At 28.9% G+C, this 17,857-nt stretch overlaps 1 protein-coding gene across 6 annotated transcripts in view; it reads left to right on the top strand.

Annotated features, from left to right (window-relative positions):
• Positions 1 to 17,857, top strand: part of Gapvd1 (GTPase activating protein and VPS9 domains 1) — a 259,607-nt gene that overhangs the window by 70,066 nt on the left and 171,684 nt on the right. For all 6 annotated transcript variants that reach the window (XR_010881386.1, XM_067275441.1, XM_067275443.1 and 3 more), the window contains exons 8-9: positions 5,566 to 5,689; positions 14,461 to 14,627. Coding sequence is in view for 5 of the 6 variants with exons in the window: in XM_067275441.1 (XP_067131542.1) it covers positions 5,566 to 5,689; positions 14,461 to 14,627 (291 nt within the window). In the remaining variant the exon portion in view is untranslated. The remainder of the gene's footprint in view (positions 1 to 5,565; positions 5,690 to 14,460; positions 14,628 to 17,857) is intronic.

The following is a 17,857-nucleotide window of genomic DNA, read 5'->3' on the forward strand; positions in this document are numbered from 1 at the left end:
TCCATTTTTTTTCTCTGTGGACTGTTTATTTTTGCTGGGCAGCGCAAGTGCACGAGATTTTTTTTCCTACGGCGCTCTTTCCTTTGTGAGTTGGTTTATCTTTTTTTTTTTCGTTACTAATAAGAGAGTGGCGGGGAACCTTCGTCCTAAATAAACATAAGCCCCAAACAAAATATAATAAAACAAAAAAATAAAAAAATAAAAATAACGCTCGGACTCAGTTCCTTACAAGTCTATCTGAAGTTGAAGTATGTGGATTCCTTGGAGGTGTTCCTGGAGAAACACAGAATATTCAGGGAGGAATGGGCAATGACAATAAACCTTCTCGGGTGGCACTAAGGGATACTCTCTCAGACTCTCAACGACCTCTGATCCTTGAGTTCTTTCATTTATATTTCACTTTAGTTCAGAGGAACTAGCCATATGCTTTTGTGGGTTAAGATGCTTCAGCATTTCATCCTGGCACAGTGCACTTCAGTGTTTACTTTTCGATTAGGCTTCTCTCTTAATGTCATCATGTTTGCATTGTATTTGTATCAAGCCCGCAACTGTTGATTGCTGACAATATGCACTTTACGCTAACTTATTCACAAGAGGATAAATCTTCGGTATTCAAACAACAGTAATGGACTTTTTATGCAACATCAAAAACTTTCCATTTTGCTTTTGAAAATGCACTACCTTTATACAGCTTTTTATACCAATACATGATACAATTACGGGAAACACTGCCACAGTAGACTTTGTTAGTCAACAAAAAGTGCACTTGTGTTTAAGTTCATACGGGTGATGCGATCTTTACAATTTTTTGCAGGTTTACAGAAAAATGATATTTTAATTTGAAGAATAAACATTCTTAGAGAATTATTTTAAGTGATGGTCATGTGACTGCTACCTTAATTCTTAAAATTTAATAAATTATATTTGAAAAGTTTTAAATACAAATTGGACTTAACATATTGTAATTTTCATATATTTTTAAATTAAATATTGAAAGCCAGAAATTTAGTCATAATATTAACTCAAACTCTGATGTGTTGAATTTTATTAATAGTTTGGGTTATTCTCATATTGCATTATCTCGTAATATCCAACGTGGTAGTGGAATCCTTTTGATTTTCCCCCTTGCTCGAACCTGTTAAAGTATTTGAATATCTTGATTCCATCCTTGCCGTCAAACTTTCTGTCTATAATTTAATAGTCATTTCGATCTACACCCCCTATAATAAAAGAGATTCCATTTTTAAAATTTTACATAGATATCTCATCTCTCTTACTGATTCCCAAAATCTTAAAATTATTTTATGCGGTGACTTCAGTATGCCAAACATTTCTTGGAACTCTAATGGCCCATACTATTCCTCCCTTGACCCGACTGAACAATTTTTTTCTTAATGAAATATTTTATTTTTTTCAACTTAAACAAGAAATTCTTTTCCCATCTCATATTAATAACTTTTTTGATCTTGTTTCTACCTATAATTGTGCCATGTCTACTAGTTTTGCTCTGGGTTTCAACTCTGACCACAATGCGATATGTCTAGGTTGCTGTTTATTGGTATTTAAAAAGACATCTGCTAAATACACTAATATTCCCATTTGGACCTCATTCAATGGAGCAGAGGCCTCAAAAATCCTTTGCTCGATTGACTGGACTTTCCTCTACTCTCCTATTTCTTCTCGGAAACTTACTGATAAAATTTACAACTTACTTTCTGCCACTATTAATAAACTGTTACAATTCTGTAAAATAAACTCTTCTGCCAATAGATGGCTTCCTCTACACTTAAAGAAATTATCCAATACTGTCAAAAAACAATGGACCAAATGGAAACTTTATGGTAATCCACGTGATTTATACACAGAATACTATAACAACGTTATTATTAGGAACATCATTTCGCTTTTTTTAGAATATTTTAACAGAACTGTGTGTAACTTTGTCACTGACCCTCGTACCTTCTGACATTTCATTCCTAATTTTTCAAAAAAACTGTCTCTACACAAAAATCTATTCTGGATGAGAAAATTTATGATATATTTAATAATATCCAATCTAGATACTTTTGCATTTTACCTGAAGCTAATTTTCACTTCCTATCTATTCAATAATGTAAACACAACTTCTGTATTTCTTTTTCCGACATTAAGTCTGCTATAGATATCCTAAATGACTCTAATTATAGTCCAGAATCAATTCCCGTACAATTTTATAAAAAGCTAAAGGCAATATCAGCTGTTATTCTCTCCAAACTTTTCACAAGTTTATTAAACTCTATCCACATTCCAAATCAATGGTTAATTTTTAATATAAAGGTTCTCCTTAAAAAAGTTAATTAATTTAGACCAATAACTATTCTATCAGCCATGTTAAAAATTTTTGAAATTTGCTTATATAAAAAAATCTATACACAAATTACTTCTAGATTTTCTCCTCTTCAACACTGCAGCATCCATAACTTTTCTACTACACCAACCTTCTTGAAACAACTTATACTATTATGCAAAATTTTGAGAACAAAAAAAATCTATCTACATAATCTATATCAACATTTCCCAAGCTTTTGACTCTATTATCCCTAATTTACTACTTCAGATACTAAATGATTATTTTGATTTAGATCCTGCTCTTTACTGTTGGTTAAACAATTACTATTTATCCAGATTATGTAAGATTCACATTGGTGATTTTGATTTTTTCTCTTTCTCCCCTATCTGCAGCATACCTCAAGGTTCTGTATTAAGCATGCTTTTTTTCTCAGCTTATATAGATAAATTACTAATCAATCCACACTAAAATAATTGCCTACACCAATGACATTAAGATTTTATCCAATGATCCCTCCTTCCCTTCAGGTTATTATCAGTTCTCTACGTTCCACTTTTGCCAGCTATAATCTAAAAATCAACATCCATAAAACTGTTATTATGTGCTTTTCTTTACTTTGCAATCCCTACCACCCTTTCATATTTATCGATTCTTCTAAAATAAACTATGTTCAGTCTCAACGCAACCTTGGTATCATATTTGATGAAAAATTAATATTTTACGATCATACCTCGTGTCTCTTACATTATTAAATCCCTTGCCATTAGACGTGGCTTTAACTGACATTTTTGCAAAAATATTTCTTCAAAGGCCATACTCAGAACAAACCACACTCGTACCCAGCAGAATTCAATATACAAAAAACTTAAACAAACACCTTAATGTTCGCTGAGAAATTTATTAATTTAACTAACGTTTTCGGCTTATTCAATAAGCCATCTTCAGGTTTTAACTTTCGAACAAGAAACAATATCGTTCTATTAAAAGAATACAATAGTTTGAAAAAATTCAAATCATTAGTAACGGACAAAAAATAAAACAAAGAGGATGAACATGGTAATAAAAATAAATAAACAAACATAAATAAATAAAAATGGTAATATAAATAAATAAATATACAAAAATATATAAAAACAAAAAAAGAAAAAAAGGAAGAACGTGGTAATATAAATAAATATACAATAAAATCGTAAAAGATACAACAAATGTAAGGTAAAAACGTTTTACTCGTGCCCATATATACTACTATCTATCCTAACCAGAAATACTTCCCCATAGAGCTCACGTGTCTCTTATAAATTTTTAACTGCATATTTCCAAGCAGAAGGAAGACCTTCTGCGTCCCTTGCGTTAATACATTTATCTCTTAGTTTGCTTCTGTAAATTTCTATCTTTTTATTAATACCTAATAGCTGGTTCTCGTAGGGAATCTTATACACACCCGCCTTATCTTCTTTTTTAACTAACCCTTTATCGTTTCTAAGTATTTTATACAAATTCGGAGCTCTTTTCAAATCACCCTTGTATCCTTAGTTCTTGCTATTTCTTTCATAATCCCTCCCAGATACTTATTGTATGTAAATTTTGTGTATCTGTAAGGCCCGTGCCTGGTGTCCTTATCATTACTGGCCTCAAATTTTCTAATAATTCCCTCAATGACTTTCCTCCTATAACCTAATGTTCCTGCTATCTGTATAATTCTTTCTATCTCTGTATCCCGGTCTATTACATTTTCACAGTATATAAAGGCCCTTCTAACCAATGCTCTAAATGCTGCTAACTTATATTTATAAGGGTCAAGCTCCGAATTTGTATAAAATACTTAGAAACGATAAAGGGTTAGTTAAAAAAGAAGATAAGGCGGGTGTGTATAAGATTCCCTACGAGAACCAGCTATTAGGTATTAATAAAAAGATAGAAATTTACAGAAGCAAACTAAGAGATAAATGTATTAACGCAAGGGACGCAGAAGGTCTTCCTTCTGCTTGGAAATATGCAGTTAAAAATTTATAAGAGACACGTGAGCTCTATGGGGAAGTATTTCTGGTTAGGATAGATAGTAGTATATATGGGCACGAGTAAAACGTTTTTACCTTACATTTGTTGTATCTTTTACGATTTTATTGTATATTTATTTATATTACCACGTTCTTCCTTTTTTTCTTTTTTTGTTTTTATATATTTTTGTATATTTATTTATTTATATTACCATTTTTATTTATTTATGTTTGTTTATTTATTTTTATTACCATGTTCATCCTCTTTGTTTTATTTTTTGTCCGTTACTAATGATTTGAATTTTTTCAAACTATTGTATTCTTTTAATAGAACGATATTGTTTCTTGTTCGAAAGTTAAAACCTGAAGATGGCTTATTGAATAAGCCGAAAACGTTAGTTAAATTAATAAATTTCTCAGCGAACATTAAGGTGTTTGTTTAAGTTTTTTGCATACTCAGAACAATTTTCTTTACTAATTTTCAGTCAATAGTCAATTATTGTTTACCCGTCTGGGCCATGGCTGCCCCTTATCTGCTTCAATAAATACAATGTGAATTAGATAAAGTTTATTTTCTGATACACAAATTCTGCAATTTACCCTTTACTGATAACCACGACATGGCAAGAGTTCACCTTGGTCTTCCTAATCTTTCTGATCACTTAAAATATTTTGATCGCATTCACTGTTTTAAATACTTCAATGGTTTAATTTCAAACTACTGGTTAGGTCTCCACATCCCAACTGTAAGAAACCGTAATACATCATGCTTCTTTATCCCATATTTTTGCCTTTTTTTCTCACAAACATCTTTTTTTACCATATAGCATCTCACATACAGCCTGTGGAACCATACCTATATTGTGATTTTAACTTTTTTAAAAATAAATGTAAATCTATTTCATATAGTACATAATGCAACTTTTGTTTTGCTTTGTTAATAATTTTTATTATGTCTTTTATATTTTGTTATTATTTTATTGGGGATCATTAATTTCTTGTTATCGAGGTTGGAATACAATCATCTCTGACAATTCCAAATGTACTTAATAAATAAATAAATTAATTAATTAAGGAAATTATTTAATAAAATGATTACATTTTTAAAAACGAATCTTATTTATTGGTAATTTTATATTTTTAAAAATGATTATAAATTAAACTTATAACATTTGAAAGCTTTTAAACAAACTTATTTAAGTATTTATGATTTGATGATAAAGATAATTATTATTTTAGGAACAAGTGATAATTTAGAAGCTGTATCAGAAGCTGCATCAAATCATTCTGTTGCTTCTTCACTTGATTTAGAAAATGAAAATGAAAATGATAATTTATCGGATATGGTGTCGGCAAATGTCAGGTAATAATAAACAATTACAATAAGTACTAATACTTTGTTTTGTAATGATGGGAAAGCTTGCAATTGGTGCACTGATGATAATTCATCAGATATGAAACTAAATATAAATGTACTTAAAAATGAATATATTAAGATTATTATTATTTCAAATAGTCATTTTTTCCAAGAATCATTGTTTTTATTTTTACTTGATTTTATGCTTCATGTATAAATAAACTCTTCAAAATTATGAAAAATATTTTTAAGACTTTTTTTTAATCTTCTGTTAAAGTTTCAGAACAGCTTATCAGATATTTTTAAACTGAAGTTTGACATTCTAAATTTAAAATAAATGAATAAATTGATGATGATGATGATAAAGATAAATGAAAATCAAATATTTTTACTACAGTACAGTACTGTTTTCTACTCTTAAAATCTGTTAATTTTAATTGACTTCAGAGAGTACTGATTTTAGAAATTACAAAGTTTTATGTAATGACAATGGTTGGTGATCTTCTGTAAACTTGCTATCAAGCTGTCTCATTTATCAACACCAGTGCTAAGTTTTATTTATTGTAGGGTTATGAATGGAAAAAATATGACAATGAATCGTGGTCTTCTAATGTGTTACCATACTTAAGCATGTTGAAGCATTTGCTGCATAAAAAAGGTGGCATAGTTGCTGTTAGAAATGTATCCAGAAGCATTTTTCTTTTAATTATTGTGACAATTTAGTGAGCCAGGGATTTAGTACAGTTAAATAGAAAAAATTATGTAAAACAAAGCAAAATAAGTAACTTTTTAAAAATAAAAAAACTAATAAGTAATCTTTGTGTGAGTACTACACTTTTTGTAATATTTATTTTTTTTTAAATATTTTTATTTTACTTCGAATTCAGTGTTTTTATAAGTATGTTGTACATTACAATGAAAAACTAATGCTTGTTTTAGTAAGTTAGATTTTTTTCCTTTTTGTTATTTCTTATTCTCCATATATATTAAATTTCTTTGCCTTAACTTTTTCTACAATTATAATACAATTAAAGTTAATAATTGTACTTATTAAATAAGGTAAATATTTAAAGTATTTATCTTATTCTCTCCGTACCTTGTTCAAAAAAGTCCATAATCTAAGATTGTTCCAGTTTGATGATTTTGTATAATTGATGCTCTGCTGTAAATGATGATGTGCATTGTTGTTAACTTTTTCTGTTTGTTTGTTTGTTTTGTATATATAGAATGTTTATAAAATTTTGAGTTACTAAACTTTGATTTTAAAATCAATAACTTTTTTTGTAGTTTTCAATTACCGGGCCAATAGTTTTTGTTTTTATACTTTGTTTTTATTAACTTGGAATTAATTTTGAAAACAGGAATCAATGACAATGAAGAAAAAGACATCACTCTAGAACAAGATTTTAATAGAAATACAAATGTTTTTGGCCATATTTAGAGGCTTTCATCAGGTAATACAGCTGTTGCATAAATTGAATTTGTTTCAAAACATTTAAAATAGGGTGTTTGTATGTAACATGACTCAGGTTAAAAAATTATGAATGATTAATACAAGAATAGAAGCAATTGAAACAATATTAAATAAATATACATATTAAAATTTACAATGGAAATATAAATAATGCAGGTTAAAATAAATGTTAAGTAAAAATTCAATATAGTTACGTGGCCGGCGCTATTTACATTTAATAAAAGTCGTATTTATATTTTTATTAAATGTAAATAGCGCCGGCCACGTACCTATATTGAATTTTCATTTAAAATGTAATTTTTATGATTGTGGCATTAGGACCAGAGGACGCTTTACCTATTTTACATTCTTTTGCGGAGGCAGCAGCCTACAAAGGAAGGTCGTCTCCGAAATTTGTGTGAATTGTTCGAGGACTGCCGATGGTGCAAACGGTGAAAAAGGAGGACAACATGCAAAATTTTTTCTTTGTAAAAGTCGTATTTATATTTTTATTAAATGAAATAAATGTGTTTATAGGTTTATGAAATGAAGAAAAAAATATATAATAACTATGCTTGTGGTAGAGGAATGCTATCATTATTAATGCACGCTTCCTTGAAAGTAGTCTTATAAATTTTTTAGCTTTGATGGTTAAAGTTTATCATGGTTTCTACCACAAGTGTGACAATATGTATTATATTCCCGTATTTCGTGAGTACGTAATGCATTTATTTCAATCTGTCACTTACGTTCCCATGTTTTGAAATGTGTTTCATTTATGCAATGGCTATATCACATGATGAAGGTTTCTAAATGGAAATGAAAAAATTCTGTATTTATATTAAATACTTATGTTGGAGTAAGTGTGAATGGTGTATTTCGCTTTTATTTTTAATGTTTTTTCTAGTTTACTCTTGCTAATTCTGCCCTTAATAATCTGGCCTCTCAATTATTCACCATACCTCAATGTCATTTCCTATACACTTCTGTCTCCACAAATATATTAGTTGTGTTACACATCCTGTTTTCCTGTTCATTCAGGTTTCATTTCTGTGTACAATAATGTAGGTTGTTATGAATAAAGAATCAAACTTACAATTATTATATCAATGTACATAATTTCACAATAGAAAACCAGTACAGCTCTAAAAAAAATCGGTACCAAAAAGCCACAGGTCACATTATTCATTGTTTTTAGGCCTACATATTCTCTCTAATCCGGCACATTTGCTAATCTGGTACTTATTCATTTAAGAAATGGTTAAGATTAGTAAGAATTCAGTGTATTTATATAACATTTTTGAATATATCTCAAATTTCAGGTTATTACTTTGAGCAAGTATTTAAATTTTATGACAATGAAATACAGTAGAGAGTTGTTAATCCGAATCAATTGGGGACTGGGGTTGTTTGGATTAGTGATTTGTTCGGATAACCGATTATGTATGAAAAAATATATTAACCTGTTTGATGTTCAAATTTTTCTCAGTTGCGTGTTGCTTTGTTTCGAATTTTCATCGATTTTAAGCCTAACGAAAATTTTTATAATAATAATGGAGGCTATTGTATCATTAAAAATTATTTCTTTATTTTGTACAAACAAAATAAATATATTGAAGAATATAAAAACATGAAAATTATACTTTAGAAGCAAATCTAGTATCAAAAACGTTCGATTCGGCACGACACAGTCCGACCGAAAATCGTTCGGATTAACGACACTCTACTGTATTTCGATTTGATTATTTTGAAAAGTACTAAAGACAAAAAAATAAGTCTTCAACTTTACAATACTATTTTAGATTTCTTAAATTACTTTATATTAACAGATGATTTTATATTTTTGATATATTTCTGATATACAATTTATAAGCAATTTAGAAAAAGTTTAAGTTCTGAGACTGACATTTAAAAAACTCAGCAGTTCAACATTTGTATGAATAAAATAAGTTTTAAAATATTATTTCTCATTGTGTGTCCACAATCTGTCTGCCTCTGATTTGGAATTTTGAAAAACTTCATGAGTTGCAATTTACAGAAATTACTGGTTAAGAAGTCTTTCAAAATTTCTTGTACATCTACAAAGTAGCTCCTTTTTTGGCTAATGTTTTAATTTTGAAGAGAATCAAAAAATTGCAGAACACTAACTTTTGTCACCTCTAAAGTGTTGGTTATTTTTGACTCATTCACAAAATTATTTGTTTAAGTTTCATCACTATTGTTTTCATTTTAGTCTTGGCAAGTGGAAGGATTTCTTGAGAACTTTGGCACTTGTGTGGGATTTAGTATGGACCTTTGGCTTAAACTTTGACCTTACAGAGTAATCTAATGAGTTTGGGTCACAAGATGTGGCAAGCCATTCCTTTTTCAAAATAAAATCTGGAATTTTATTTAACCAGTCCTCTGTGGTTTTTTGGCACTGTGAGCCAGATCAAATCTTGCCAAAAAACCCAGTTTCAGTTTTTGAACAAAATTCTGTTTAATGGTTCTACCAATACTTGGAAAAGCTATCTTTACAGATAAAAAAATTTAACAAGCAGAAATAGTCATGTCTATGCCAGATAGATAAAAGATATTCCTATGGCTGTCTGGGAAGTCTCAAAGGGGGATTTCACCATTCTAAGAGTGTGATGGTCTGGGCAGGTATTGATTGGCAAGGAAAAATGAAATTTTCTTTTGTATCAACAAGTACTCTAACACTTGCTGATACAAAAGAAAATTTCGTTTTTCCTTGCCAATCAAATAGTCATGTCTATCTGGCATAGACATGACTATTTCTGCTTGTTAAATTTTTTTTTATCTGTGAAGAGAATATTTTTAACAACCTCATATTTGCATCTCTGCAGAAGGCAGAAACAATGAATTGGCCTTTTTTCTTGTTTGAGTCTACATCAATGTATAGTAAGTACCACATTTTAAAGTCTGAAGCTTGTGGTGTTCTTAATGACCTATCTTTGGGCCTTAAGTTTGAGGTGCTATATGAGTGGTGTGTCTTAAGAGACATTCATTTGTAAGGCCAGCTTTATTTGGCATCAGCAAGGATTTCTTTTTATTTGACTCTTCAAAGCCTTAGAGATTTTCCAAATTTTTTAAAATTTTTTAGACAACCACGTCTTGGTTTGTCCTCAATACTTAGTTTTGTTGTACCGTTCTGTGCCTCTTAATGGTATAGTATACCAAGTTTCTTATAAAATTCCCAGGTTGTTGTGTGGGTGAGAAATTTCAGATGTGTACTTTATTGCTTCTTGTTCTTATTTTAATGTTATCAGTAAAGATAAGATTGCTTGAAAGAACATATCATACAGGAACACAATGGAGATAGCTATATGTACTGTACTTTATTCCAAAATTCATATCCTCTAGAATTGAAATGTCCATAAAATAGAAAACTAATGAGGGATAAACACAATATGTCATTTATTGGTCCATTTTGTTTTACATCAATCTGGCTATAAAAACATTTAAGTTATAGTTAACAATATACATAAAGTTATAATATAAGTAATGTATAAAAAGTTTTAAATTAAAAAATTTTAATAAAATGAACCCGTTTACCAAAAACCTATTTATTATAAAAGTGGAAGTATGGTAAAATTCTATTAAAATAATAAAAATTAAAAGGTGATATAGGGAAACTAAAAGTTTTGTGAAGATTATTTTTAGTTTCATCCATCCTATTAAACATGATTCTTATAAAAATTTAAGAACAAATGATATGGTGGGATCTCAAATACAGGTAACAAAGAAGACATCATTTATGTTTCTGAATAATCAATTTAAACAAAATAATAACAACAACCATTGTAACAGAACAGTTATTATTTATTTTTGCAAAAACTTTTTAATAAAAAGTGTGTGATAATGAAGTTTCTCTATAATAAAAAACTATGTGAAGACTGAATTTTGGATGTTATGTTTTTCACTTGCCAAATTGATTAACTCCCCCAATCACACCAAAATTGTAATACACAAAATGTATAAGATTATTATTGTCATTAAATAAAACCTACATCTACAATAATATATTCTATAATGTTTATTTGAATTTATATATTAAAAAAAATGTGTGTTATTTTGTCACTTTTCTCCATTTTTTGTTTTATGGAGTTAATCAAATTGGCAAGTGTGTGGCAAATGTTATCTACATATTTTGGTGTAGGATTTGTATTTATTTTTGAAATTTGGTTGTTTTTAAAACCAGATTATAACCAACAGTAAAATTAATATACAGTCGAGTCTGCATAAGTCGACACCCCAAGGGGAAGTGGAAATATGTCGAGTTATCCGACGTGACGACTAAAGCGAAGTTGGAAAAAAACCACAAAACTACTATTAGGAAAATACAGTAATGCATTATACAGTAGTACAAGCTTACAATACATTGTGTCCTTCATTTACAATTACTCCATAGATGAAAAACTGAAAAATTCGTTTAGTGTTGTTTCTTTTGAGCACTTAACTATCTCGACTTTCTTTTTCAACGGTCACGAATGCCTCGAAAACATCATCTTCGCAATTGCCAATTGTTGGCAAGTAACGTCTAAGGATTCTTAATGCCTCTAGCATGAGAAAATGCAAAATTGGATTCTGGTGTGACATTGATGTACATTGTATATTTTTCTTTGTTTATCTGTTATTATTTTATACATAAAAATACATAAAATGTTAAGACATTTTTATTAATATATTATTATATTATTAAATATATTAATTATATATTAATAAATAAATCGACTCCCCCTCCCGAAAAAAAATGAGTTTGCATCACACGTGCGGAGTGAATTCATTTTTTCGGGAGGCGGTGACAACTTCTCGGAGTGTGGGACAGCAAAAGTATGTCGACTTATCCAGTGGTGACGAGTTAAACGGTGTCGAGTAAACCGGAATTTTTTAACATTAATGTCTGTGTAAGTTGGCCGGGACCACCGAAAAGAGACTATTTAACCGACGGTGTCGAGTTATCCGAGTGACGACTTATGCGGAGTCAACTGTATTTGTTTAACTGTTTTAGAAAGTACAAGAAAGATTAATTTTCATTAAATTAAGTTAAATAATTTTTGTGATCGTGTATAATAAATTTATTTAGAAAATTTAAAAAATTTATAATTTCTCTTTAATTTTAAATAAATAAAATAATCTTGCCAATTATAAACATGAAGTAAAATAATTTGCAATACTTTATAGGTTTATGTTTATAAGCAAGTCTTTGAAGTTATAAAAATATTACACAATAATATTTTCATTTAAATTAATTGAGAATACTAATATGTTAATTGACTAAAAAAAAGTGCTTGTGAAATATTTTGTATTTATTTTGTGTTTTACTCATCAAAACCTTATTAATGCTGATAGACAATGCTCTTAAACTGTTATCTAATCATTTGTATGTTTTGTTGTAACCAAATTTCAGAATCTGAAGGGTTTCTGGGAATTGTTCTCTTTAGAATGCCGTCACATTTGTTTAAACATTGCTTAAATCTATGAGAAATAGAGTAGGATCTTTACTTGATGTTTTACTTTTATTATGATGATTATGTTATAAACTTTGTTCTTAAGTATTACTGTTTTATGGTTTACTGTTTTATTTTGTAATAGAATTTTTTGCACTCGGGGTGATCACCCAAAATGCATTTGAATAATTAACAAAAAATTTTAGTGGAAAGTTTTGTCAGTTGTTTCATTTATCTACACACTTGAACACTGGAGAAGAATAAAAGAAAGATTACTGCCAAATCTGTGTTTATAGAAGGCAGTTTACAAGTTAAATCATAATATAATTAAATAGGCCTAACATACAATTTGCCATGTAACACTAAACTGATCCGTTTACATAAATATTTTAGATTAAAAGAATGCTTTAATTTAAGAACTTATCATCATCATCATAGGCTAGCATTTACAATTGTAAACTTGATGCAACATGTTGATTAATAGAAATAAAATTGAAGTTAGCACCACGGATGGCTATTTTTATTTCTACCACAGACTCTGAAATTCAAAAATGCAAAATTTATTTGACAATAACTACAGAACAAATTTTTTTAAGGCTCAAAAGTTTTCAGTTAAGAACAAAAAACTAATATTGATTATTTATGAGAAGAATTATTATAAAATGCAACAGGAGGAGAGCATTGCAAAACCACGGAGGGTAAAACTAAGTCCCAAATATAACATACAGCAATATTAATTGTCACTTTTAGATTTTAAAATAGCTGTGTTAATTATAATACTAGATGTATACACTCAGATGGTATTAAAATCTTTTTCATAACACAAGTACTGTCAGTAATATGAAATCATAATCATCATCAGGCTAATAAATGTTTTGAATTTAGAACAAAATGTGACTACATGCAGTATAACACATGCAACATTTAAATATTCTATAGTTTGACAACAGAATTCAATACTGGCAAGTATGCAAAAGAATGAAATTTGAAATAGAAGGCAAACAAAAACAAAAGGTGCAGTTGAACTCTGAAAGCATTTTTTATGGCATGAGTCATGTTATAACATGGGGTGACTAGTGGAAGTAAGTAGGGATATTGCAAAATGTAGATGCTCCACAAAGCTGACCAGAGAAGTAATGGAGTCCAATTTTAATCCCTTGGGGACTCAAACCACTCATCAGGGTTGTGCCAATTGTAGAGCATTATTTATTTGGAAAATTCTCCTCACCTCCAACTTGTGCTCATGCAATACACCCACAGTTGAACTTCCTAACTTGTGAATGTACTTTTTAAATTTTTCAATCATGATGCCACATTAACCTAGTTGTTTAATGTTATGATGCACCACAAACTCATTCCATAAAAAATGTTTTGAGAATTTAACATTCTTATTTTTAGTCTTAATAATTTATCAATTATAAAAAAGTTTATAACTGTTAATTATAAAAAATAACTAAAAGTTGGAGCAGCAATACTGTGTGTGTAGTAAGTCAAATGCTGTTTTGTTTTGTTCATAAGCCATACTGTAAGGGACTAGAGGGTTAGGAAATTTGTACAAAGTTGATCAGGAGAAAGTAGGGAGTCATGGAATTTAAAACAAAAATTTGAGTAGGAATTCTGTATATAGATGTGATTTGATATTTTTCTTAACGTAAAGTTTGTTAAAAATCATTATTTCAATTTTATAAGTTCTTCCTTTGCTTGAGGATGACATTTTGAAATGTTAAGTTCTTGCCTATATTTAATTCATCAAGTAAATAAATCTAACACAGAATGACAGTACAATTTCTTCCTTATACTGTATTTTGCATTATATATGAGTATATAAATTTTTACAGTTATGTTGAAATACTTTTTAAATTTTAAATATTTAGTGGACGTGGTACTCCAAATGTTAGTGGACGAGATACGCCGTCGTCTCAACTTGAAGGAGAAGAAAGAGAACAGAGGCCTTTGGATCTTCCTGTTGCTACGCAAAAACAAAATCGTGAGGACATTGAAGATAAATTTGGAAGATTTGAAATAAAAGAAATAAACGAAGGTTCATAATGATTTTTGTTGTTAATTATTTTTTTAAACTTATATAAAATATTTATATTAAATTTTTCTAAGTAGTAGATATTAATGGTGCGGTTTCTTTATATTGTTTAAATATCAATTTCTTTAAAAAAACCTTTTCTTAAAATTAATAGATTTAACTTTACAGTTAGTTCAACCGTTGTTATTTTGTCTGTACCGCATTTTATCAGAGACAAAGACTATTGGGTTTTATCCTCATCATTCTTTATTCCACTATGCATTTTGGGTGCAATCTTTTTTGTCTATTTTGCACCCCTCATCAGGTTTTACATTTCTACAATTGGCAGAGAACATATTTATTATATTGATTATTGTAGTTGAATTTTATACACGTTATATAGGATTATTACAATTTTTTTGTACATGTCACAAGAAATTATTACAAATTATTTAGATTAATTTATCACAAATTAGAATTATTACAAGAGATTATTACAAATTGCGTTATTATTAACCTTTCAACAGTGGAACAGTCAGGTGTGGGGCTCCCACTAAGTTGTGGAGAAGAAATGTGAGAAATTTTTAAAGTATATTTTCAAGCGTTTTTTCTCATTATTGTTTCGGAAAAAGATTTTGTAAACAGTTCTGTCTAGTAAAGAAAAGTCTTTTTTTATTGTTACATAATTCATTTTTTATGTGAATTTTTTTTTGCAGTAGTTTTTGGCTAGTTTTTGGCAATATCCCAAAAGAATTTAGCGAGTATAGTTGTCCTTCACCACTGCCACACGATTGCCTTGGACGATTATAATCGTCCCTCACTGTTAAGAGGTTAATATTATAGTAAACTAACCTTTTTTTAGAACGTTTAGACATTCTGTTATGAGGTGTTGATGTTTCTGTCCCCTAAGGCATTTCTAATGGTCATTCTTTCAGTTTATTTGTTTTTCTTGAGTCCCTCCCATTTCCTCCCACACTACATCTATCATAAAGTAAGTTAATAGTTAATAAAACAACTAAAAGCATACTGGAAAACATAACAAACATACTGAAACTAGGTCTAGAATACAATATGACACTAAACGATAAAGCAATTAATGTAGTGTCCGAAATCAATAAAGCAATTAATTAGTTAAAAATAGGGGACAATCTAAAACACCAAATAAAAAATGACATAAAAAGACTAGGAAACAGCACTAAACTAGATGAAAAAATGCGAAGAGATAGGGGAGGAAAAGATTACTCAAAAAAATGCATAATATTAAAAAATTATTTAAAGAAAAATAACTTAAACCTAATCAAAGCTGATAAAACCAACCAAATTATCATTGTTAATAAAAAATGGGAAAAAACAAAAAATCAGAAATAGTCCTAACAGATGACTTTGTTGAACTAACCGAAGACCCAAAAGATGAAATAAAAAAATGGATTGAAAAAGAAATTACAAAACTATATAAACAAAAAAAGATAACACCAGTGGAAAAAAAACAAATACTCAACTACAAAGACATTAGAAAACCACAACTTAAAATTCGACTTGAAACACACAAACCAGGCAATATGTGCAGGCCACTTGTAGATTTTAAAAGCACAATATTATCTAACCGAAAATTATTTATAAAGAAAAAACTAAAAATAGTCCCATACTCAACCTACTCTATAAAAAAAACACCGACAAATTAATAAGAAAACTGATGGCTGTTAAAATGAAACCAACATACAGGTTACTAAGTTTGGACATAATTTCTGTGTATCCATCAATAAAATGGGAACTCATTGAGAGAAGCCTATGCAAGATAGACATACATAACTGGCTACTAAAACTAATAAAATACAGTTTTTACAATAATTACTACCATATAGAGGAAAAAATATATAGACAAAAAAATGGAATTTAGTATGGGAACAATAATCGGACCAAAACTCGCTGAAATATGCATGACAGAAATAGATAAAAAAATTAGCAAACACAAATGGGATAGTTTTTATGGCTAGATATGTAGATGATATAATTATAATATATGACGAGGCAATAACCAATTAAAATATAGTATACAACTATGTGAACACACTAAGCAATACAATAAAATTTAAAAGTGAAACTGAAATTAAAAAAGCAATAAATTATCCAGACATAACTATAACCAGGGAAAGAAACATCATCAACATAAAACCATACAAAAAAAGCAGCAATGTAGACAAAATCCTTAACTATAAATCATATTGCCCCATAACTATTAATGCTGTTATAAAGTTATTTCTTTTATCTAAAATATGGAACAGAACATCTAAGGTTAAAGACAGAGAAAAACAAAAAAATGATCTAATAAATACTTTTATTTTAAACGATTACCAAACAGATTATTAAAAAAATGGATAACTGAATTTATAAAAAACAGATTCAATGTCAAAAATAACAATGAGAATATTACATACATGTCTTTCCCCTATATTAAAGGCACATATGAAAAATATAGAAAGGTCTTCAGAAAAAATGGTATTATAATAGCAGCCAAACTAAGAAATAAAATTAAAAACAGCATCAACATCAATAAAATTAAAAATAATGACAAACTAGATGAAGCAGGAGTGGTGTATGAAATAAAATGTACATGCAAAAAACCAGTAATATACATAGGAGAAACAGGAAGACAACTAAAAACCAGAACAAAAAAACATAAAGCAGCAATCAGACTCAAATATAACCAATCACCATGGACTAATCACTGCAGTAAATTCGGATGTACAATCGATAAAAAAAGCATAAAAATAATCCACAAAGAGAAGGACAACTATTTAGGAAAATTCAAAGAACACTTTGCTATAGTTAATAAAAACACCACCATAAACTTAAACAATGGCATGGAGATAGATGTAGTGTGGGAGGAAATGGGAGGGACTTAAGAAAAATAAATAAACTGAAAGAAGGACTGTTAGAAATGCCGTAGGGGGACAGAAACATCGACACCTTGTAACAGAATGTCTAAATGTTATAAAAAAAGGTTAGTTTACTATAATATTAATAATAATGCAATTTGTAATAATCTCTTGTAATAATTCTAATTTGTGATAAATTAATCTAAATAATTTGTAATAATTTCTTGTGACATGTACAAAAAATTGTAATAATCCTATATAACGTGTATAAAAATTCAACTACAATAATCAATATAATAAATATGTTCTCTGCCAATTGTAGAAATGTAAAACCTGATGAGGGGTGCAAAATAGACAAAAAAGATTGCACCCAAAATG

This window comes from Centruroides vittatus, unplaced genomic scaffold (genome assembly GCF_030686945.1).
Source record: "Centruroides vittatus isolate TY-2023 unplaced genomic scaffold, ASM3068694v2 contig_620, whole genome shotgun sequence".
Lineage (NCBI taxonomy): Eukaryota > Metazoa > Arthropoda > Arachnida > Scorpiones > Buthidae > Centruroides > Centruroides vittatus.